The following is a 26,287-nucleotide window of genomic DNA, read 5'->3' as shown; positions in this document are numbered from 1 at the left end:
GGGTTCCATGGTCGCCAACCCACGCTATAAAGTTCAGAGCCCTTGGGGTCCCTTTTAGTCGCCTCTTAGGACACGCAGGGACACCGTGGGTGTTAATCTACCACCCCCACTCTCAGGGGATAACAACCGTGTAGGCTGTGATGTAAGGTATGGATGGATGGCCAGACAATGTTACCTAGCAACCGTGCAGGCTGTGATATAAAGTATGGATGGATGGCCAGACAGTGTTAACTAGCAACCGTGCAGGCTGTGATATAAAGTATGGATGGATGGCCAGACAGTGTTAACTAGCAACCGTGCTGGCTGTGATATAAGGTATGGATGGATGGCCGGACAATGTTAACTAGCAACCGTGCTGGCTGTGATATAAGGTATGGATGGATGGCCGGACAATGTTAACTAGCAACCGTGCTGGCTGTGATATAAGGTATGGATGGATGGCCGGACAATGTTAACTAGCAACCGTGCTGGCTGTGATGTAAAGTATGGATGGATGGCCGGACAATGTTAACTAGCAACCGTGCTGGCTGTGATATAAGGTATGGATGGATGGCCAGACAATGTTAACTAGCAACCGTGCTGGCTGTGATATAAGGTATGGATGGATGGCCGGACAATGTTAACTAGCAACCGTGCTGGCTGTGATATAAGGTATGGATGGATGGCCGGACAATGTTAACTAGCAACCGTGCTGGCTGTGATATAAGGTATGGATGGATGGCCGGACAATGTTAACTAGCAACCGTGCTGGCTGTGATGTAAAGTATGGATGGATGGCCGGACAATGTTAACTAGCAACCGTGCTGGCTGTGATATAAGGTATGGATGGATGGCCGGACAATGTTACGTAGCAACCGTGCAGGCTGTGATGTAAAGTATGGATAGATGGCCAGACAGTGTTAACTAGCAACCGTGCTGGCTGTGATATAAAATATGGATAGATGGCCAGACAGTGTTAACTAGCAATCGTACAGGATGTGATATAAGGTATGGATGGATGGCCAGATAGTGTTAACTAGCAACCGTGCTGGCTGTGATATAAGGTATGGATGGATGGCCGGACAATGTTACCTAGCAACCGTGCTGGCTGTGATATAAGTTATGGATGGATGGCCAGACAGTGTTAACTAGCAACCGTACAGGCTGTGATGTAAAGTATGGATGGATAGCCAGACAATGTTACCTAGCAACCGTGCTGGCTGTGATATAAGGTATGGATGGATGGCCAGACAGTGTTAACTAGCAACCGTGCTGGCTGTGATATAAGGTATGGATGGATGGCCAGACAGTGTTAACTAGCAACCGTGCTGGCTGTGATATAAGGTATGGATGGATGGCCAGACAGTGTTAACTAGCAACCGTGCTGGCTGTGATATAAGGTATGGATGGATGGCCAGACAATGTTACCTAGCAACCGTGCTGGCTGTGATATAAGGTATGGATGGATGGCCAGACAGTGTTAACTAGCAACCGTGCTGGCTGTGATATAAGGTATGGATGGATGGCCAGACAGTGTTAACTAGCAACCGTGCTGGCTGTGATATAAGGTATGGATGGATGGCCAGACAGTGTTAACTAGCAACCGTGCTGGCTGTGATATAAGGTATGGATGGATGGCCGGACAATGTTACCTAGCAACCGTGCTGGCTGTGATATAAGGTATGGATGGATGGCCAGACAGTGTTAACTAGCAACCGTACAGGCTGTGATGTAAAGTATGGATGGATGGCCAGACAATGTTACCTAGCAACCGTGCTGGCTGTGATATAAGGTATGGATGGATGGCCAGACAGTGTTAACTAGCAACCGTGCTGGCTGTGATATAAGGTATGGATGGATGGCCAGACAGTGTTAACTAGCAACCGTGCTGGCTGTGATATAAGGTATGGATGGATGGCCAGACAGTGTTAACTAGCAACCGTGCTGGTTGTGATATAAGGTATGGATGGATGGCCAGACAGTGTTAACTAGCAACCGTGCTGGCTGTGATATAAGGTATGGATGGATGACCAGACAATGTTACCTAGCAACCGTGCAGGCTGTGATGTAATGTATGGATAGATGGCCAGACAGTGTTAACTAGCAACCGTGCTGGCTGTGATATAATGTATGGATGGATGGCCGGACAATGTTAACTAGCAACCGTGCTGGCTGTGGTATAAGGTATGGATGGACGGCCAGACAATGTTAACTAGCAATCGTACAGGCTGTGATGTAAAGTATGGATGGATGGCCAGACAATGTTACCTAGCAACCGTGCTGGCTGTGATATAAGGTATGGATGGTTGGCCAGACAGTGTTAACTATCAACCGTGCTGGCTGTGATATAAGGTATGGATGGTTGGCCAGACAATGTTAACTAGCAATCGTACAGGCTGTGATGTAAAGTATGGACGGATTGCCGGACAATGTTAACTAGCAACCGTGCAGGCTGTGATGTAAAGTATGGATGGTTGGCCAGACAATGTTAACTAGCAATCGTACAGGCTGTGATGTAAAGTACGGATGGTTGGCCAGACAATGTTAACTAGCAATCGTACAGGCTGTGATATAAGGTATGGATGGATGGCCAGACAATGTTACCTAGCAATCGTACATGCTTTGTCTTATGGCTGGTGAACACATGAAAGTAGCAGCCGTTGATGGATGGCCATGAGTAAGAGACATACTTTTCATCACTTTTACAGCATAACCTCGTATCTGAAAATGTTCTTCCTATCCATTATGTTCCTTAAGACTGGTCACGTCTCCCAGCCACCAAAGTCCGTTGTGTTCATTTTCCTGCGGTTATCCGTAGAGAAAGTTCAACTTCACCTCACCGCGCTGTAAGATTGTATGTTTGCATGACGTATTATCGCACTCATACAGTATAATGCTTTAGGTTCAATTTCCTTCACAAAATGACTATTTGCTATTTCTCAGAGTAAAATGAAACGTCCATACGGAAATTGATATCCTCACTAGATGGCACCTGGTTTATTTCTCTTACGGTGAGTTTTCTGCACTGTACAAGCGTCAACCTATCTACTTTGAAGTATTTTGGCTAATTAGTGTACCGTCCAGATACAGCGCAGTCATTTAGTGACGCGAAGCGGGACGTTGTGGGGCTTTGCTCGTTTAACAGTTTCAGTCCAATGAAAGTGACACTGGCGTATTTATTACGGCCCCCAGGCCTTGTCAAGCGCTTCGCTTACGATGGCCTAGCCGTCGATAAGATAATCGTTTAGACAGCATTCAATAGTGATTTGTTTTATACGGGGACTTGTCACTCCCAACCTGTCAGCTAGCATATCTAGCTGCTGCCCACTGGGATTTACGCTGTTCCCAACACGGACTAGAAATGCGAAACATTTAAGCGATGATTACTAGCTAATGAAAGTGAAAAGCACTGGAGACTTGTGATATAATTTTTAGGAAGTCTACAACAGTGTTGTTCTATTCTCATAGAAATTCGTGTCGTTCAACTTCCACTTTACTCTTCGTACCGAGATTCTTCTTCTCCGTCAAGTAAGATGTTAACGGCTTCACACATAATTGTGATCCCTAGAGACAAGCTGTCTTAACATTTAAAATAACTCAGATGTTGCTCTCTTCCACAGCATTATGCCGCTAGTATATAAAATACAAAGTCCATGTTTAATTACTTTCTGTTAAGTCCTCTAATATTTCTCTATCACAACAAATATCATACTTCTTTCTTTCTTTCTTTCTTTATTTATTTATTTCTTAACCATTTAATCTCCAGGATGGGTTTTCCCCCTAGACTCAGCGAGGTATCCCACCTCTACCACCTCAAAGGCAGTGTCCTGGAGCCACTGCCTGCTCGATCTGCGTCCGATGGCTGCTTATACTGCCTGCTCATTCCATATTCAAACGTGTAACACGACTTACAAACAATCTGCCGCTAGATCGCAGCACCAGACGTACCCAGTTATCGCGTGAATACAGCTAGATAAGCATACAAGCAAAATTTAAAATCTGAAAGTAACAGAAAAATTAAAGAATTGTACGCATAAAGTGGTGCTCTAGAGAATGATAGCTTCAGGTCTTTTCGAGAAAGAGATTTCGACGAACAAGAAAACCTGGAAACTTTGTCTGTATGGTACTTCCCTACATTACTAAGTAGAGGTTACATGAATTTGGCCACCACAGTTTCTGAAATAAGTTCCTGGTGCTTATTATTACTAAAACACTTTAAAATCTTACAGTGGCACAAAGAGGGTACGGTAGAACATAGTATTTTATATTCTGGAGCAGACTTGCAGATTTCTTGCAGTACGGTAGAGCCGCCTCAACAAATTTCTGTAGCCCAATAATTAGGCCAAATAAATCGTTTTTGGGGATAGCGCAGGCCTCCGCTATCGACTGTCTGATTAAGTTCATCAATGGGGATGCATTAACTGAGGTGGAAACGTTACTCAAGCACGTGCTGCATTGTTTTTTCTTCGATTGCACGCACTAAATAACCACACACCAATGCATGGGAAGCGGTTTCCAAAGTGACACACACTGACTCAGAGGGCTCACGAACATCTTCCAGTAAATCAAGTACATACTCAGCGGGCATCACTGGTTCACTTTCGTTAAGTCCGGGAGAGGATACTGAGGCAGAAAATTTTGAATTTTGCTTGTGGATAACGTTAGCACCATCTGTGGACATTAAAATACTGGGTTTCAGAATACTGTTTATGAAATTCTGAGTTGCCCCGGAATCCGTCATGTCATTGCACCCTCCTCCCATTCTTATATAACTAAACATGGCTTCAACTGGATCTGCTGAAAAAGCCCGTGTTATGGAATGAAATACCACGGCATTCTGGTTTCCCTTTCTTTGATTTGCAGAAAGGCACGCAGAAGTACACCTTTTTCACTGTAGACAAATACAGTACTACCCTATTTCCCGCTATTTCATTCCGACAATTCAGGAGCCGGTTGGTGCTGCCACCTGCTGTGGGTATTTGTAAACGGAGTGTTTCATTTAGTGCCATGTTAAAATGTTGTAATGAGCAGGCAGTATAAGCAGCCATCGGATGCAGATCGAGCAGGCAGTGCCTGGAGCATGAGACTTTGCGTCGGGGATACAACAGAGGCGGAGGGCCAGTACCTCGCCCAGGAGGCATCACCTTGCTATGCTGAACAGAGGCCTTGTTGGGGAATGGGAAGTTTGGAAGGAAGCGGACGTGGCCTTAAGTTACGTACCATCCCGGCATTTGCCTGGAGCAGAAGTGGGAACCTACGGAAAACCACTTCGAGGATGGCTGAGGTGGGAATCGAATCCCACTCTACTCAGTCGACCAGTTGACCAGACGAGGCTGAGTGGACCCCGTTCCAGCCATCGTACCACATTCCAAATTTCGTGGCAAAGCCAGGAATCGAACCCCGGTCTCCAGAGGTGGCAGCAAATCACCCTAATTACTACACCACAGAGGCGGACACAAATACCATATAGCTTTGTAAATTAAAAGATTACAAAAGGGTATCACAATCAAAGGAAAGGAAAGCAAAACACTGAGATTTGCTGACGATATTGTCTGGAGAAATTGCTAAATTGTTTGGACATAGTCTTGGGGAAGGAGTACAAGATACATATAAATAAGTCCAAAACAAAAGTAATGTAATGCAGCTGAATGAAGTCAGGTAATGCAGGGATATTACGAAATGAAGTTTTAAAGGAAGTAGTTAAATATTGTTACTTGGGTAGTAAAATAACTAACGATGACAGAAGTAAGGAAGACATGTAATTCAGACTAGCACAAACAAGGAAGGAAGGCATTCCTTCAGAAAATAAATTGGCTTACTTCGAAAGATGTTTTTGATGACTTTCGACTGGAGCATCGCACTGTATGGGAGTGAAACATAGACAATAACTAGCTCAGAAAGAAAATAGAAGCATTTGAAAAATGTTCAAGGTGAGATGGGTAGATGGAATCACGAATGAAGGGATACTGAATCGATTTGGCTAAATTTGACGAGAAGAAGAGATAGAAGGACAGGACACATCTTAAGACACCTAGGACTTGCTCAGTTGGATTTTGCGGGAAATATAGACGGAAAGAATGGCAGTGGTAGACCAAAGTATGAATATCACAAGTAGATTAGAACAGATGTAGGATTAAGTAATCACGTCGGAATAAAAATATTAGCGCAGAGTCGGGTGGCATGGAGATCTTCATCAAAGCAGTCTATGGACTAATGACTCAAACAACAAACATTATAATAAAGTTTCTCAACTACTTAACAATCATACAAAAATATTCTTCAGATTTTTGCTGTCACTAAAGCCACTTTGTCTCATATTTCCTGACGTCATAAGATATTTTAGATTAAACTTCCACTCCAAGTTCCACGCAAAGTACTCCCATCCCTCTCCATTATCATTAATTTATTAACTTATTAAATTAATTTTAACCGTGCAATTTCTAACGCAATATATTTTACTTTTATATCAGCTTTCCACGTTTATGCGGGGATCGCCGGAGCATTCAGATGCAGTTTATGTCACCATTGAATCAAGGACCATTGATCCTATTGAAAATACCGCCCAAAGTCACTGAGATTGGAATTGTGATAATTCGGGTTAGCAAAATGAGTAATTTAAGTTATAAATTCAAAAATCAATGTTATTTCCCAAATATATAAATATGATACACTGTATTTTATTAATTTTACAGATTAAACGTATTCACTAAATTTCTTCTTGTAATAACAATTTAAGGAAGAACTATCGTCGTTTTTAATAGTTTTCTGTATTTTGCGAAAATCGTGGGGGAACCAATCATGTCAACAGTAATAATTTGAGGCAGGATGTTATTAATGTTTTTCAATATAGGAATGGTTGAGGTACGTATTAGGTTCGGAGTACAAAGGTAATTTAAGGTCCACTTTTGAAATTGATATCATTAGGTTGATGGTACTTGTATTTCATTGGGCTTAGCAGACTGATATATAATAGCAACTTCTGGCTCAGTGTGGAAAGCAACTGGAAAGTACTTCACTCGTCATTTCGCTAGTACGCCTATTAGTGATGCCTAGGACATCTATGACAACTAATGGCGGAGCTGTTGAAGATCCAACCAACCCTCGAGTTGAGGATTGTACATATACTGTACATCAAACACTATTGTTAAAATACACTTTTTGTCGCTAAATGATTTGTTAAGAAGTGCTGGATTGTTAGAATCTTCATCCTATGATGTTCAGTGATGGTGGCAGTGATAATTGCTTTAAGGAGAAGTACAGCTGGGCAACCAGCCTTTCTTAACACTAATTAATGAAGAAATGGAAGAAGAATGAATTTGTCGGCGAAGAGCCAAAACGGGCATGAAGATAAAAAGACTCCCTAGGGCAGGGATGGCAAACCTTTTCCAACTAGTATGCCATGTTAAGTCTGGTTTATTACTATCATCTGTTGACTGTGCCGCTTGTTATTTTCCATTAGGGGATGTCTACAACCTACAACCCTCCCCCCCTTGGGACTTCCTTTATAAATTCCCGATTATGTTTCATAATATGCCACTTATTTATTCACTAGCTGTTGTACCCGGCGTTGCCCGGATAGTTTCTGAATATATACCTTTAAGATTTGCATTACCAGTTAGTTATGTGTGATGTGAATTTTTATAGAATTCCTTTTTGACTTACAGATTGATATGTTATGATCTTATTATTTAGATGTGTTTGATTTCAAGTTTTAGATTATTTAGTTTTCGAGTAAAACTTCGTCCTTATGGAAGCTCGAATCGACTGGGAAGTATCTGATCCTGTTAAAAATTAATAAGTGATAACTATATGTATTTAGCCGTCGCACTATAGATACGATGTACAGGATTTCAACTGTCAATGAGACTGTCCCCCTCCCGCCCTTCACCACTAAGAGATATAAAATCTGGATTGTCACCATTCATCTCAGTGACCCAGAAAACTGTAGATTCAACACTTTTTTCGATTATTTTTATATCTCACTCCCCCTCACCCACACCAAAAAGGGGGCTGAACATGAATTTAAAAAAAAATTCGGAGTGTCACTAATTATTTCAGCTACCACGAAAACTATGGATTCGATAATATTCTAGATTATTTTTATGCCACCCCCGTCGCCCCCTGCCCATAAGGGTGCTAGGGGTGTCTTACCCTCACGCGGTTTGTCTCCTGATACTAAATGATAAGTGTACCAAGTTTGGTGAAATTGCTCCAGTGGTTTAGGAGGAGATATGTCATTTACACACCCACACACCCACGCACACACATACATCAATTTTTATATATAGTAAGAAGAAGAAGAAAATATTTTTATATGTTGTTTATCGATTAATTTTATATCTAACCCCCTTCGCTCCCCACTTGGACTTGCAAAAAATCCGGAGTAATACTATTCATCTCAGAGACCCTGAAATCTATGGATTCGAAACTGTTTTTAATTATTTCTATATCTCACCCCCCCTTTGCTCCCCATCTAAAAGGGGGCTGGACTTTAAACAATTCTAGAGTATTACTTTTCAACTCAGCGACCCCGAAAGCTATGAATTCGACACTATTCTCAATTATTATTGTAACTACCCCCCCTGACCCTCTCCCTTAAGGGCGCTAGGGATGGATTACCCCCCACAGTGCTCGTCTCCCGATAGTAAGTAATACGTGTACCAAGCTTGGTTGAAATTGCTCCAGTGGTTTAGGAGGAGATGTGTCATTTACACACACACTTCCATTTCTATATATAGTAAGATATGTATACTCGTACTTCACCCCCTTTCCATCCCCGCCCAAAGGAGTCCTATGAGTGCCTTACACAACAGTATATTTTTTCCAGATATTAAGTCTTATTTGTACCAATTTTGGTTGGCAGCTATGCCCAAACGTACATACATAATCTCACTGCTCTAGAATCCTGGAGGTGACATTGCCATGGTTACGGCAGTTTATTTCTTTATCCGATTCCTAGAGCAGGGGTAGTGTGGTGCCAATATCTCCGTAACGGTTCATTTTAGGGCCTTAAAACATGGTTTTCGGGCCCGTAGGGCTTATCGAGTTTTGTTCTTTGCACCAAGAGGATTAAATTGAGCTTTGTCTCGTCCTTATACGACAAATTCGATATTTTGCCTATAATAGTATAAGAGAAAAACGGTTTTCCTATAAAACCCCCGTCTTTTCAAAGATTTTAAAATGATATGCATATCGAAACCTTCCCCGGGGTGAGCATACTCTAAATATAAAGTTTGGTTGAGATCTACCCAGCCGTTTCGACGTGATGATGGAACAAACAAACAAACAGACACGAACAACTTTATTTATAAGAAGATTACAGATTTATTTATTTATTTATTATACATATATCTGGTAAATACATTTGATTGCATGTTCCTTGGGGCTATGCCTCAATTATGGCCACGGCGGTTTCCTTCCCACTTGTACGCCAACCCCATTTTCGCCACAAGACCTATCTGTGTCGGTGCGACGTAAAACAAATTGTAAAAAAATAGTTATTGGATACAAAATTCAAAAGTACTAATATTGCGAATGGACTTAACTTCCTCCATTAGCTTCATTATCACTCCATGTTGTAGTTTGTATGCTCAACAATTAAACTAATTTCTCCCTCATCACATTTCCATAACGAAATCTAAAATAAAAAACAGGTATCCTTTTTTGTAAGGTCACATTCTGCTTTCATCAAAACAGGCTGCATACATGTTGGAGTTATCCAAATTAGCTTTCAACTGCTCCGAAACTTCTTCTGTCAAGGACAGAATATAAAAAATGAGTGAAGTTCAGCTGGCTGGCATTCCTTTAATGTGTCGGACGTCAGTATGAAACTTTGTTTCAACAACTCACCGTCAGAAATCGGTTTCCCAATGCATGCTGTACTATGCAGTGAGACAGATGGAAACAGCCGCACTGATATTATTCCTTAGCCGAAAAGATGATACAAAAGAATTAGTTTGTTTTGTGCAATGTTCGATATTTTGTTAAACGAACTCTCTTCTTTCTTCATTTGAAATGGAACAAATATTCGAATGATCAGGCTCGAAGTTGCGCTTTACATTAAATGTGGAGGATACAATTGTTTTCGAACACAGGCAACACATCTTTTTATCAGTCCGAATTCCCTTGGCCAGAGTTCTTGAAAAATACGGTCACCACCTTTGTTATGTATTTTCTTTTTTTGCTAGTTGCTTTACGTCGCACCGACACAGATAGGTCTTATGGCGACGATGGGACAGGGAAGGGCTAGGAGTGGGAAGGAAGCGGCCGTGGCCTTAATTAAGGTACAGCCCCAGCATTTGCCTGGTGTGAAAATGGGAAACCACGGAAAACCATTGTTATGTTTCTGCTCTTTCATCATCATCATCATCTGTTTACCCTCCAGGTTCGGCTTTTCCCTCGGACTCAGCGAGGAATCCCATCTCTACCGCCTCAAGGGCAGTGTCCTGGAGCTTCAGACTCTTGGTCGGGGGATACAACTGGGGAGAATGACCAGTAACTCGCCCAGGCGGCCTCACCTGCTATGCTGAACAGGGGCCTTGTGGAGGGATGGGAAGATTGGAAGGGATAGGCAAGGAAGAGGGAAGGAAGCGGCCGTGGCCTTAAGTTAGGTACCATCCCGGCATTCGCCTGGAGGAGAAGTGGGAAACCACGGAAAACCACTTCCAGGATGGCTGAGGTGGGAATCGAACCCACCTCTACTCAGGTGACCTCCCGAGGCTGAGTGGACCCCGTTCCAGCCCTCGTACCACTTTTCAAATTTCGTGGCAGAGCCGGGAATCGAACCCGGGCCTCCGGGGGTGGCAGCTAATCACGCTAACCACTACACCACAGAGGCGGACTTCTGCTCTTTTCGGCACCGAAAACATGTTTGCGATGTCCGTATACAAAACCACCAGAAAACGACACTATTTCACTTGACTTTCGGACCTATCAGTGTAGCAGTGTTGCCATATTGCACGTCCGAATGGAACTAGTATTTATATCTTCGATATTTATTTCTTACAAGTGAAACTTTATATGTATTGTCTGCAGTGCAAGACGTATATATAAAATATTATTATGTTCATGTGGTGTGCCACCGAAATCGTGTTCGCGTGTCACCTAGTGACACGCGTGGCATAGGTTCGCCATCCCTGCCCTAGGGCATCACAAACTTGGCACCAATGGGATTGGAAAAGGACAATAGTTGACCAAGGGAGGACAATTAGGGAAGATGAAAATTATGAGCCGTGCACAAGCAAGTGGAAGTTATGTCAGAGTCAGCTAGAGACCCGGCAGTCACCGACCTACTCCCCATACTGAAAACCTCTGGGATTCCCCCTTTCAGTAACCTTTTAAAAGTCCAGCCCCGCGGTGTAGCGGAAAACGGGTCCACCTATCACGCGGCAGCCCCGGGTTCGATTCCCGGCTTGGTCAGGGTTTTTTAATTGTAAATGATTTATATCCCTGGCCTGGGGACTGGGTGTTTGTGTCGTCTTTAATGCTCCTTTCCTCACATTCAACACTTGACACTCCCTCCATTTACAAAATACACGCATGTTCCTAGCATATGGTGCAAGTAGGGGCAAAAGATCTTTCTAGTTCGACGCCCCGAACAAATAGCATTAAAACACCTTTTAAGACGGGCAAGAGACACCGCGGATGCACTTTGCTGTTCTCACCCACAGAAGGACCAAAAGGAATTCATTACTGTGGAATGAGCCTGTGACACCCTAAAACGCCACTGACATCAGACAAGTTGTTATATTAACAACAGAAGACCAGTGATAAACAAGAAGTTACGAGGTCTGTTATTCTAAAATATGTACGACTCAATGTTAATAAATTTCGGATCATTAATCTCGTAAAGTGTCCTTTTATGTCTGCATCACCTGCATTTCGTTCATTTCTCTAATTCGCTCAGTGAATTTAGTACTAACGTCGGAATGAAGCGAAATGCGCGCTGTTTCTACCGCCAATTGTACTCACTGGAACACTTAGAAGGTTGCTGTAATTAAATTGCCTGAAATTAATTTCCAAGTAAAAACCTATCTAATTCCTGACACAAACGTTGAACGTTTGTGCTGACTCTAGGTCTGAGGTGAATAAAAAGTAACTATTAAAATTTAAACACTCAAATTATTCGGTCTCGTAGTAAAATTCCACGAGTTCCCCGACGTTTCTCAAAGTGTTAGCTCGTGGGTGGAGACTAGAATGCACTCTGGTTGCTGTAAGAAGTGAATTCGCAGGTGGAGTTGGTAGTGGTGATTATTGTTTTATGAGGAAGTACAACGGAGCAGTCATCCTCTATTAACACTATTCAGAGAGAAAACTGGAGGGGACGCGACACTTTGAAAAATGAATGAATCGAACAAGTGGCTGTGCGGTCTGGGTCACGTAGCTATCAGCTTGCATTCTGGAGATAGTGGGTTCGAACCCCACTGACGACAGGCTGTGTTTTTTCCATTTTAACACGAGGCTGAAGGTCTACCTGAATTAAGGCCACAGCCGGTTCCTCCCGACTTCCAGCCCTTTCTCATTTCATCGCCGCCTTAACAACTATTTGTGTCGGTGCGACATAAAGCAGATTATCATCAATAGAAAGACAAGGGCCTCGAAGGGCGTGAAAATGAAAGACTCCGTAGGCCTCGCTAACTTAACACTTTCTGAGTCGGAAAAGAACAATAGCTGACCAAGGCAGGTCGGATAGGATACATGAAAGTGAAGAGGTTGGGACAAGAAAGTGGAAGCAATATCAGGACTCAGCTAAGGGCCACGTTGTCGCTACCCCATGCTTCCAAGTTAAGAGTCACTGGAATCTCTTACGATCGGTAGGGTATATTATTCTATCACCCCACTCAAATAGGGATGAATACCCAAAGGCTTTTAACTTGGCAGTATGGATTGACAACTACAGGCCTAAAAGGAGAGTCTGGTATTCATTTTACTTGTTCCAGCTCTTCACGATCATTTTCCCGTCCTACCTTCCTCAAAAAGATATTGTTCTCTTCCTAGTCTCTTATTTCCTGGTCTTTCTCGGCCGGCTTCAAATAATTTGGTAATTTATCGAACAATTCCCTTCATAAATACATACATACATACATACATACATTATCATTATAGACTGTTATGCCTTTCAGCGTTCAGTCTGCAAGCCTCTGAGAATTTAGTAAACGTCGCCACAATCCTCGATTTGCAACTAGTGTTGTGGCCTCATTTGGCTCTATACCTCTTATCTTTAAATCGTTAGAAACCGAGTCTAACCATCGTCGTCTTGGTCTCCCTCTACTTCTCTTACCCTCCATAACAGAGTCCATTATTCTCCTAGGTAACCTATCCTCCTCCATTCGCCTCACATGACCCCACCACCGAAGCCGGTTTATGCGTACAGCTTCATCCATCGAGTTCATTCCTAAATTAGCCTTTATCTCATCATTCCGAGTGCCCTCCTGCCATTGTTCCCACCTGTTTGTACCAGCAATCATTCTTGCTACTTTCATGTCTGTTACTTCTAACTTATGAATAAGATATCCTGAGTCCACCCAGCTTTCGCTCCCGTAAAGCAAAGTTGGTCTGAAAACAGACCGATGTAAAGATAGTTTCGTCTAGGAGCTGACTTCCTTCTTACAGAATACTGCTGATCGCAACTGCGAGCTCACTGCATTAGCTTTACTACACCTTGATTCAATCTCGGTTACTATATTACCATCCTGGGAAAAAACACAACCTAAATACTTGAAATTATCGACCTGTTCTAGCTTTGTATCACCAATCTGACATTCGATTCTGTTGAATTTCTTACCTACTGACATCAATTTAGTCTTCGAGAGGCTAATTTTCATACCATACTCATTGCACCTATTTTCAAGTTCCAAGATGTTAGACTGCAGGCTTTCGGCACAGCCTGCCATTAAGACCAAGTCGTCAGCATAGGCCAAACTGCTTACTACATTTCCACCTAACTGAATCCCTCCCTGCCATTTTATACCTTTCAGCAGATGATCCATGTAAACTACGAACAGCAAAGGTGAAAGATTACAGCCTTGTCTAACTCCTGTAAGTACCCTGAACCAAGAACTCATTCTACCATCAATTCTCACTGAAGCCCAATTGTCAACATAAATGCCTTTGATTGATTTTAATAATCTACCTTTAATTCCATAGTCCCCCAGTATAGCGAATATCTTTTCCCTCGGTACCCTGTCATATGCTTTCTCTAGATCTACGAAACATAAACACAACTGCCTATTCCTCTCGTAGCATTTTTCAATTACCTGGCGCATACTGAAAATCTGATCCTGACAGCCTCTCTGTGGTCTGAAACCACACTGGTTTTCATCCAACTTCCTCTCAACGACTGATCGCACCCTCCCTTCCAAGATGCCAGTGAATACTTTGCCTGGTATACTAATCAATGAGATACCTCGATAGTTATTGCAATCCTTCCTGTTCCCTTGCTTATAGATAGGTGCAATTACTGCTCTTGTCCAATCTGAAGGTACCTTACCAACACTCCACGCTAATTTTACTACTCTATGAAGCCATTTCATCCCTGCCTTCCCACTATACTTCACCATTTCAGGTCTAATTTCATCTATTCCTGCTGCCTTATGACAATGGAGTTTATTTACTATCCTTTCCACTTCCTCAAGCATAATTTCACCAACATCATTTTCCTCCTCCCCATGAGCTTGGCTGTTTGCAACACCACCATGATGATTTCCTTTTACATTGAGAAGATGTTCAAAATATTCCCTCCACCTCTCCAGTGATTCCCTGGGATCTATTATGAGTTCACCTGAATTACTCAAAACACTGTTCATTTCCTTTTTCCCTCCCTTCCTAAGATTCTTTATTACTGTCCAGAAAGGTTTCCCTGCTGTTTGACCTAGCCTTTCCAGGTTATTACCAAAATCTTCCCATGACTTCTTTTTGGATTCAAAAACTATTTGTTTTGCTCTGTTTCTTTCATCTACGTACAAATCCCTGTCTGCCTCGGCCCTTGTTTGGAGCCATTTCTGATAAGCCTTCTTTTTACGTTTACAGGCTGCTCTCACTTCATCATTCCACCAAGATGTTCGCCTTTTCCCATCTTTACACACAGTTGTTCCTAGGCATTCCCTTGCTGTTTCTACTACAGCATCCCTGTATGCCACCCATTCACTTTCTATATCCTGAACCTCCTTACTGTCTACTGTTCGAAACTTCTCACTAATCATATCCATGTACTTCTGTCTAATTTCCTCGTCCTGGAGATTTTCTACCCTTATTCATTTGCAGACAGATTTCACTTTCTCTACCCTAGGCCTAGAGATACTTAGTTCACTACAGATCAGATAGTGGTCTGTATCATCGAAAAATCCCCGAAAAACTCGTACATTCCTAAAAGATTTCCTGAATTCAAAGTCTGTTAAGATATAGTCTATTATGGATCTGGTACCCCTAGCCTCCCATGTGTAGCGGTGAATAGCCTTATGCTTGAAGAATGTATTCGTAACAGCTAAACCCATACTAGCACAGAAGTCCAGCAAACGCTTCCCATTCCCATTAGCTTCCATATTTTCCCCACATTTACCAATCACCCTTTCGTATCCTTCAGTTCTATTCCCAACTCTCGCATTGAAATCGCCCATTAGCACTATTCTATCCTTGCTGTTGACCCTGGCCACAATGTCACTCAATGCTTCATAAAACTTGTCAACTTCATCCTCATCTGCACCCTCACATGGTGAATACACAGACACAATTCTTGTCCTAATTCCTCCAGCTGACAAACCTACCCACATAATTCGCTCATTTACGTGCCTAACCGAAACTATGTTGCGTGCAATGGTATTCCTGATAAAGAGCCCTACCCCAGACTCTGCCTTTCCCTTTCTAACACCCGTCAAGTACACTTTATAATCTCCTATCTCTTCCTCCTTATCTCCCCTTACCCGAATATCACTTACTCCTAGCACATCCAGATGCATCCTCTTTGCTGACTCAGCCAGTTCTACCTTCTTTCTTCCATAAGCCCCATTAATATTGATAGCTCCCCATCGAATTCCATTTTGTTCGCCAAGTTGTTTCCAAGGAGTCCCTCGCCTGTCAAATGGGAGTGGGACTCCATTACTCCCATAGGTCCGAGGCTTGCTTAAAGTGTTCTGAGCTCGGTAAATTCATGAAGCAGGATGCTGCCCTACTTGCACATAGTCCAAGTGAGGATCTCTCCTCTAACGGGTTATGGACTACCGGTGAATTGTATAGTCCTAGCCGCCTGAGCACAAGGAGGGCCACGACTCAGAATATGTCCGAGATGCCCTTTCCCATTCCAGAGCAACTGGTATCCCGACTCTCAGGACCACTTACTATGCCACTCAGCCGTTGCCCATGGTTCACGAACAGGACGTGACTACAGTAACCCACAAACATGAACCATTATTCAAGTTATTCCGCTCCCTAATTCACCTACCCCAATTCGGTCCTCTTGAAATTTATCATAATACTGTGATCTATTCTGCCTTTAGAAGCTGCACTCAAGCTTATGGCGTAGAGACGCCACCTCTCCACTGACAGCTCGGAATATCGCGCTTAGTCAAGTGGCCCGTCAAAATTCCCTTCCCAGGCCAAAGTTTGCAACAGTTTCGTAATACGACTCTTTTGTTGGAAATCATCCATAAAAATTGTGTTGATTTCCTGTGAATGGTTTACAGTTCTCGTGTCAAGTAATCCTGTTGTCGGTCGTCTACAATGAAATCATACTTAACCCTCCCAGTGCACACTGATTTTAATGTGACACGGACTGCACACTGGGGTCTGCTGGACCCAATTTTATAAATATTAAAATATGAATGTATATTTCATTTTATAATCTTCCTTTACCCACTAGTTACCTTTTTAAAGTCTCTCCTGTAGGAATGATGTCGAAAAGAAGAGTTTAAATTAAATACCTATTTATAAACACACAAAAAGTAATATAGTATACATTTTCTGATGAAAAACACACAAGAAAAGTTATGATTTTTGCTAAAAAAAACAGTAATAAGTTTTGTAATTGATAAGATATAAAATCGTTTATAATAACCTTTGGTGGAAATCAAGAGCAAATATGCACATGAAAATCACAGTACTTTATCTTATTCAGCACTTTGAACTTGTCAGTTTTTCACACATACTCCTCACATATCTGTGCACGGTGTTCATCACACATTGGTCTCTTGCAGGAACGGCAGGTCAATTTGGTTTTCCTGTCCTTTGGAAAAATTAACATCTATGTTTCCTCAAAAGTCCTTTCTGTTGTTGTGGTCTCGGTTCGATCCCCAGTAATTCTTGAAAGGAGACTCTCAAAGGTCTTCTCATTGTTGGAATTTCTACTCTGATTTGGAGGTGGGATTCAATGCTAGTTCGTGGATGAAGTTCCGCCGAGGGTTTTTCAACTGTGAGTTTGCAAGGAAAGAGAGTACCATACCATTTACATTTGCCTCATCAAGAATCCCAAATACTACTGTCAGATGCCATCTTCTTGTCGCTCGGGCCGTATTGTAATTTCCACATAGTTGATCGAATGTATCCGTACCTCCTTTTGTATTATTGCAGTCCATTACCATTTCGGGTCTTTCTGCGGTGTCTTCAAGGGTGTATGAATCGTGCATGGTTGACAAGATAACTACTTTTTCGTCCTTTTTTGTGTAAAGGACACGAGTTTTGTTGTTGTCGTATACAAACAGGGCTTCTCCTACAGTTGTCCCTTCCAGGAACTTGGGTGGTACCTCAGTTTTGTTTTTTCTCAAGGTAACCAGTATCGTCAAGTTGAAGTCCCGAGCCATTGTATCAGTGGTATGGATGAAAACCAATTATCCACGGTGATATTTCTTCCCATTCTGTGTATCGGTTCAGAGAGTTTTCTCACATAGTAAGAAGGAACACTTTCTTTTCATTCCATTGGTACCTTCCCTACATATGGAATTGCATAGAGCATATTAAATGTTTTTGAGTCATTCAACATGACTATTTTTATCCGTATTTCCCTGGCTTTGTTGCAATATAAACACGGAATGGGCAGTTTCCTCTGAAGTTTAGCAACTGTTCATCTATCGCCCAGTATTCAAAGGGAGTATACAATGCCTTAGAATTACTAAAAAAAATCTCCCAGATATCTCTGATGGGTGCAAACATATCAGATACTCGTCTTTCTTTCAGAGTTCTCCTATCTTCAAACCGAAGCAAAAACTGAAGCAAAAACTGAAAACGCCGCATGGGCATAATAAACTCGAAACAGTGTGTCCGAATTTGTCAGACCATAACTCTTCTCGACATAAGTGGGCTGACTTCTGAACACCGCCAAGATATAATAGTCCAATGCAGGCATTTATTTCATTAGAACTGATATTTGTGTGGTAGCTAAACGGCTGTCGACATTCAGAAAGCCTTCGCTCAATCTCCTCAGAGTTCGAATGTTCCGTCTTACAGCTTCGTGATGATCATCTTCCTCGCCAGCCTCCTCTGCACTTTGTTCACTGCAACTTTCTTCACGAGTCCCTACATTGTCCTCTTCTTCCTCCTCTCCTCTATCTTCACCAAAATACACTCCGTCTGAATTTTCATCTAATAACACACTGTTTAGAGCATCGCATGTTTCCTCTTCTGTTGTTAAAATTTTATCTGTTGAAGACATACTAGATTACCACTACTTAGCATATAAAGTCCTTAGCACCAGATGAAAACAGCAGAACAATACTGCAATAAGTCTCTTGGGTATCTAAAACAGTGCAGATCACAAGACGTAAAAGAATGTAACACGGACTGCACACTGGGGTCCAGCTTACCCGAACTCATCTTCCAACTGCTTTCACTCCCTCGCTAATGTTCACTGACCTTGACATACCTTGGTAAAAGGGGCACAGGGGTGCCAACTGAGTTTACAAGTGGGAAAGAAAATCTTCCAGCCACAAATAATAAAACCTTATGCAATTAAAATTTCTGCTGGGTCTGTGGGACCCCAGTGTGCAGTGCGAGCGTTAATTGGGTCTTACCAGAGACATCTACACCCTCCATCTTACATCCTTAAAACAGCCCCTCATTTATGTGATTTCTCCAATGAAGATTTTTTCCTTATATTAACCCCTAAGTGCTTACAGTGTTTCTCGGGTGGTACATCACCCAACCAGAAGAGTAAGTAAAACTGAGAGGTGAAACTTTGATCCGTGGCTCTACAATTTCTCTTGTCGACGTCATCATGTTTAAACTGTCAGACTCCTTAGTCTTGTCTCCTCTCGCTGTGTTTAGGGACCGTAGAATAAATTCACGGTATCTCCTGCCTGTCCTAAGAGATGATAAAAGAGAGTCACTCCCTTAGATCTCTCAAAACGGGAGAACGTGAGTTGGGGATTGCGAGTAACCTGGCCGACAAGGTGAGACCAAAGATATGGGTTCATCGAATTCTTACAGTCTTCAGCAGGTTAAAAATAAACAAAGACAGGCCCGAGGTCTTGTGAGATAGGTCCTTATTTAACGAGAAGGTAAGGGTGTATTTTTCCTGAAGGCAGGTCCGAACCTCAGCGGGGGTGTGCCTGAGCTGGAGTTTACGTACGGCAGGGTGGCCAGCTCCTTTTTGCTTCTCATTTCCCTTATCCCCCACTAACAGCGCGTGGCAAACCATCCAAATCTTGACTACGCCCAATGTTGCTTAACTTCGGAGATCTCACTGGATCCGGTGTTTCAACACAGCTACGGCCTTAAATTTGATATCCTAGTCAGGTTCTAACAATAGGGCACGACCAAACTTCACGATACGTAGAAGAAGAAAATATGTTACATGGGTCCGGAAACACTTTATTTCCATGATAGAACTTATTTTCTACAACTCTCCATACAGGGTGTGGCAAAATAAAACTGTCCCGGAATATATTTACAACAGGACTGAGGCGGCATTGACCCTTGTTAAGAAACATCAAGGAAGATGCTGGAAATGGACACAGGTGATGTCGAAGCAGCGCACCGCACACCAATCTTGAGATTATGCAACGGCTTTTCGACGTACTGATGGGGAATTTCTGATGCATAATAGGGCGTGTTCTGTGAGTTCACGTACCCTGACAGGCTGAAACAGCCATCATCTGCGGAAATGAAAAACTGACGATCTAGAAGTCCTGACTCCACTTCATTCAGAAACTCCCAGCACAACTGAATACGCGAAGGTCCGTCTGGACGCTTTAACGCTTTAACAGTAAATTTGTAAGGATACAGATGCAGGTTCTTTTTGATGAGGTTTCAACTCGACGATGTCTCAATTTCCACATAAACGGTGTTGAGATTTCGTCAGACTTCGTTCCAGGCACTTGAGCAGTGATTTCTGGTATTCCAACTTTTTCGGATAGTTACGGTTTTTATTCGCTACATTGCCCGTTTCGCCCTGTTTTGACAGTAAGTTTTGCACTGCAGACTTTACCAAAACACTTCCAGTCTTAAACTCTTGAGAAAACAGTTCCTTACAGGTTTTTCACGAACTGTGCTTCGCATAACACCCGCTGTTTCATTGTGAGCACTATTTTGTGTTGCATTCAACTGGCCAGTAAACACGTCTGCTCCCCTCACTCACTCACACGTACTGAAACAACGACGTACTCGGGATAGAGCATGCGGGAGATGCGCACGCGCAGACATGTGACAGCAAGCGATTAGTGCATCGAAATCACGGTTTCCAGCATTTCCTGCGGCGGACAGTTCTTCTGTTCATTAACAAAGGTCAATTCCGTGTCAGTCTTATAAACATTATGGGGGTCAGTTTTATTTTCTCCCCTGTTAGTACATAAATCATGGGAAACACACAGGAACAGATCGTACCAGGATACCATGAAACTCTTTGTTATATGAAACGTTAAAAATGCCCTCTGTGCATGATGTATCAGCGCATTCAGAAATCAGTGCGACGGCAGGTTGATGCTCGCCAACGGATACGATGATCAACCAGACTGATCGCTTGCACCAGTTCTGCACTGCGTATAGTGCCACACCAAGTTTGTCCTTGTGTTCCACCATTCTGATGTCGCTCTCGCGGCAATGTCTCGAATGTATCAATTTTTAATATTCCCAAACATGACGTATCTTTAGCTTCTCTTTGACAGATGGCGTCTCATGCCATCAATATCTGACGAAGCATTTCTCTCTTCTGACACTCTTTGCCTTCCACTCTCTGTGAGAGACAACAATGTCTGATGCGAGGAAGGTGGAAACGTTAAGCTACAAAATGATTGCACTAGATTTTTTGTGGTTTATCAAATTGATTTATCGTCCACCCACCGCGACTCTCTGCACAGATATTATATAGAATCTTCTGGTTCTATTCTTCGGGATGGAAGGTATTTAATTTGATTTCTGGTTTGCCGTAGTTATGCTGATCTCGTGTACTGAGACCCTGTTCTACAGTTTTTTTAAATTTTCATTTGCTGTAGATTTTATTTGCTTCTCTTGTGTGCGTTTGTTTTTCGTACAAATTATTCAACATGTGGGAACGGAAAGTAACTCTGTATGAATGATGTGTGTTTGCCTGTTGTTCTGAATTGAGATCCTACGCTATGTTTTCTTCGTGGTCGACACGGCTGAGCTTGTGTTGGTGTTGATGTTGCGTTGGTGTTGTTGTTGTTGTTGTATAATTTACTGTATGTTTGCCGTAAGAGAGGCGATATGAATATGTCATGTAGCGAGGGTACTGGATAAAGGTTATGATCGTAACTGGATGAGCCTAGCTATTATGCGGTGATCCTTGGGTTACGACCTGGTAAGTTTTAATCAATCTCGAGGGCCAGTGACCTCATTTATCGTGCTTCCTCGTAACGTGTCTTGATAGTAATATTCATTTTGTCCTGCACACATTTGGTCTCTGTATCGTGCGTGAGTTAGCGTGGATTTATTTGTTTGAGTATATGTTATTTTCCCACCCTGATTTTTATTTTTATTAGCTTGTGTTTTCGGCTTATTCGCCGGTTTCATTGTTTATTTTAAAGATTTGCTCTCTATTTTATCTTTTTCATTGTTGGATACATTTAACGATCTCGTAACTATGAAAACCTCTCATCTCATCTTTTATATATTGGTTTTTTTTGTTTCTTGCCGGGCCATCTTCCCTGTGTTCTTTCGTTTATTGTCTGGAGATGCGGATCCTTGGAGGTGATTGTTGTTAATCGCGTCGTTTCAAAATAAGATACGATTTGAACTAGTATCTGGTAATAGCGAATGCTTGTTTGTGTGATTTAAGAAAGTAAATGTTTGCTTTCATTTTACGCATCCAGCTTTTCGCTTTGGCGAAAGAGATGCTTCGTTCCAAATAATTCATTACTTCGCCAAGAACGAGGTATGTTCTAAGTCTGTTGTAATTGCAATTCATAACGTTTCCTTACAATTTTGTTAATATATACCGGACGGCACTTATTATGGGAAACACAGCTGCGCGTTTTAAAGCCCTTACGTCTGTGATACGTAAGTAATCTCTTTTCTGTATCCCCTCTTCATTGTTGTTCACTTTATGTTTTTATTTGTATTCCTACTTGTAATACCAATATAAATGGTCCGTTATTGGACATTATAAATTTTTCAGCTAACTCATTCCTGGTTGCCAGCGTTTCGCCCCCGTGTGCTAGGCTGTGCTAGGTACCAACTGATGAGCCCAGCCTAGCACACGGGGGCAAAACGCTGGCAACCAGGAATGAGTTAGCTGGAAAATTTATAATGTCCAATAACGGATCATTTATATTGGTATTATAAATTTACTCATTCGGAACAATTATTTCTGATTCCATATGGGAATCAGCATCTACATCATCTTCCTACTTGTGTTAATAAGTGCATGTTTTGAACCCATTCTTTTTTACTTGGGGGTGCGGGTTATCACCTTTCTGCTTCCTATCCTTGATTGATGAGGTACGAGTCCAGCTCCGGGCTGTTTCTAGCCTGTTTCACGAGTCCACGAGGTCAGTATTTGTGTTAGTAAGTGTGTGTGCGCGGTGACGGGCATAGTATAGTTCCCAGGAAGTCAGTCCTTCGAGATGGCGCCTTGCCAATTCGTTTCTTCCCGTTGGACTTCTCCGGCAGCTGCAAGAGTTATCACTAAATAACCCAAGGATCCTCTCTTAGATCAGGTTAGAAAACACAATTTTTGGAATCGAAATGGAGTTTCAAAACATTAAGTTGTGTTACGTACATATAGTACATGTTGAAGAGATGTTAAGTACAGAGCAAAATTGGCCAAACGGACATCAGCGGTATCCGAACCCACAACCTACCGATTTTGCGTCGAATGCTCTGACAGTTGAGCTATGGTGGCCTAGGTCATATTTGTTCTGTTGGAAAGGATCTAAGCTACAGATGTGGCACTAGTGCCATCACACTGTAGAGAACGTGCAAGTCGCCCGTTGTTGTCCAAGTCAATGAATATTGAATTTTCACATCCGCATTGTAATTGAAATCGACTTTCAACCTGTTAAGTCGTGTTATATACAGATGGTAGGTGTTGAAGGGGTGTTAAGAACAGAAAAAATGGCCAGCTGGTCACTAGTGGGATCCGAACCCCTCAACGTCCCCATTTTGCGTCGGTTGCTCTACCATTGATCTTTATTTTTTAAGAGCTGCTTTACGTCGCATCGACTCAGATAGGAGTTGTGCCGACGATCGGACAGGAAAGGACTGGGAGTGGGAAGGAAGCAGCCGTGGCCTTAAATTAAGATAGAGCCCCAACATTTGCCGGGCTTGAAAATGGGAAACGATGGAAAACCATCTTCAGGGCTGCCGACATTGGGGTTCGAACCCACTATCTCCCGAATACTGGATACAGGCCGCACTTACGCGACTGAAGCTATCTAGCTCTGTATCATTTTTTTTTGCTAGTTGCTTTACGTCGCACCGACACAAATAAGGTCTGATGGCGACGATGGGACAGGGAAGGGCTAGGAGTGGGAAGGAAGCGGCCGTGGCCTTAATTAAGGTACAGCCCCAGCATTTGCCTGCTGTGAAAATGGGAAACCACGGAAAACCATCTTCAGGGCTGCCGACAGTGGGGTTCGAACCTACTATCTCCAGAATACTGGATACTGGCCGCACTTAAGCGACTGCAGCTATCGAGCTCGGTGCTCTGTATCATTGAGCTATGGTGGACTAGGTCATATTTGCTCATTTGGAAAGGATCTAGGCGGCGTGCATCTAAGCTACAGGTTCGCAGTACTGTCATCACACTCTAGAGTGCGTGCAAGTCGCGACTTGTGCTCCAGGTCAATGAGTGCTGAATTTTCAAGACCGCATTGCAATCGAAATCCACACGACCTAATAGGCTGCGAGAAGGGATACATAAAATAAACTTTCTAAGAGTAAGGAATCATTGTTTACGAATACACAGTTCGTCTGCACCTGTCTGACTTTAAAAGAATCCTGCTTAATACAATTTCCATCAAAATGGATTTAGAGAAGTTAACTAAAAGTTTATTCATTAGAATACAATCCTCAATCAAATACTAGCTCAACACAGCGTTGTAGGCATCGTTGTACCACTTATCGCTAAACAGCAGTAGCTGACGGTATTGACATGAATCTCTCTGACCTTTTTAACTATGACCATATTCCGTGGCCAAAGTGCAATTAACTCATGTAAATGAAAATTCTCAGCCTGTTTCCAGTTTTAACCGCTTCAGGAATGGAATGACATCTACCGACGAGTCTAGAAATTGTGCCGCCTGCCGAAGCTTGTCGCTTTCCTCTGGGAAATGTTTATTGACTGACAGGTGAAATGATATGGGAGAGTGTTGCTAGAACGAAAGATGAAAGAGAAAACCGGAGTACTCTGAGGAAAACCTGTCCCACCTCCACTTTGTCCAGCACAAGTCTCACATGGAATGACCAGCATTTGAACCACGGAACCCAGAGGTGGGAGGCTACTGCGCTGCCGCCTGAGCTACGGAGACTCACACTACAATTAACTCATTTTGTAAAAATAAATCACTTAACGCAGCATGATATTCACTCCCTTAAATTGATGAACGAAAATGTCAGTTGTAATTCAGAACTCAGGTGAAAATAAAACAATAAAAATCAAGAATAGCCAGTGTTCTGTATATAAAATCCAGTTTATGTTACTTACTGAGATGATTAGTAGGGGTCGCTCGCCGATCATAGTCGTTCTTTAGCAACGAGTCCAAGATCTGTAGGTGATCCATTTTGGCCGCAAACCTGGAAACAAATAACATTCTTTAATCTTTAACTATAAAAAAATAGTCATTCAGGAGTAGAATAATGAAGAAGATGAATGGGAAAATATAAACACTGAAATCAAGGTTCCTCTATACTTTCAAAGCAGGGTTTGCCTAGTTTAAAGCAGCTTGATTTAAACCGGAGGGGATGGTTTAAAACAAATTGTTTTAAGAACTATTTTTATTTATTTCTTATTCCTGCTAAATTTACTACTTTCCAATTCTATTACTGGAATATCAATGACTATTTAAATGTAAGGAATTTTGTCGATGAGTCAATAAATAAATCACAGCTGATCTGTTTAGATAGCTGTCACCCAGGTGACCTGTTCCCTATCAATTTATTTTGAACCAGTGATTTTATATTGTGTGTCTGCCTGTCAAGATATATTAACCAAACGCTGGGCTCAAAATAAGTTAATCATAGTAATATTTTAATGTTATTTGATTTTCGTCCCACTAACTACTTTTACGGTTTTCGGATATGCCGAGGTGCCGAAATTTTGTCTCACAGGTGTTCTTTTACTTGCCAGTAAATATACCGACATGAGGCTGACGTATATGAACACCTTCAAATACCACCGGACTGAGCCAGGATCGAACCTGCCAAGTTGGGGTCAGAAGACCAGCGCCTCAACCGTCCGGTCCACTCAGCCCGGGAGACTGAAAGTGTTTGGTAAAACCTTCAGCCAAGTCTTCAATGCAAAATATCGTCGCAAAATGGCATGAAACGGGCTCTGTAGCGAATAAGAGCCCTAGTTATCCGAAAAGACGTTCGAAGACCACAAAACATTGCTCGAGTGAAGGAAAGCCTAGAACGATGTACGACGAAATTTCATAGCCGTTTATCTGTACAAGTGGGAGTTAAGAGATTGTCGAGTCGAAACATTATCAAAAAGACCTGCTTCTGTTTCCTTACAAATTGACTGTTGTGCTTGCATTAAAACATCCAGAAGAACCTTCACGTGTTGAGTTGAGTTCTGCCGGTGGTTTCTGAGTGAAGTGGAGTCGTGAATTTTGGATCCTCAGTTTTCATTTCTTTAGATGGGGCAGAGGAAAGCAACGGGGAACTACCTCACTCCTCATTTCCCTAGTACGCGTCGTCAGTGACGCCT

General features: G+C 42.3%; 1 protein-coding gene across 1 annotated transcript in view; it reads right to left on the bottom strand.

Annotated features, from left to right (window-relative positions):
- Positions 1-26,287, bottom strand: part of LOC136881313 (glycine receptor subunit alphaZ1-like) — a 430,471-nt gene that overhangs the window by 296,164 nt on the left and 108,020 nt on the right. Inside the window, exon 3 of the mRNA XM_068229152.1 lies at positions 25,064-25,152. Coding sequence (XP_068085253.1) covers positions 25,064-25,152 — 89 coding nt within the window. The remainder of the gene's footprint in view (positions 1-25,063; positions 25,153-26,287) is intronic.

The sequence above is a fragment of the Anabrus simplex genome, chromosome 9, assembly GCF_040414725.1.
Source record: "Anabrus simplex isolate iqAnaSimp1 chromosome 9, ASM4041472v1, whole genome shotgun sequence".
Taxonomy (NCBI): Eukaryota; Metazoa; Arthropoda; class Insecta; order Orthoptera; family Tettigoniidae; genus Anabrus; species Anabrus simplex.
The sequence above is the reverse complement of the archived record's forward strand: the minus strand, read 5'-3'. Positions and strand labels throughout refer to the sequence as shown.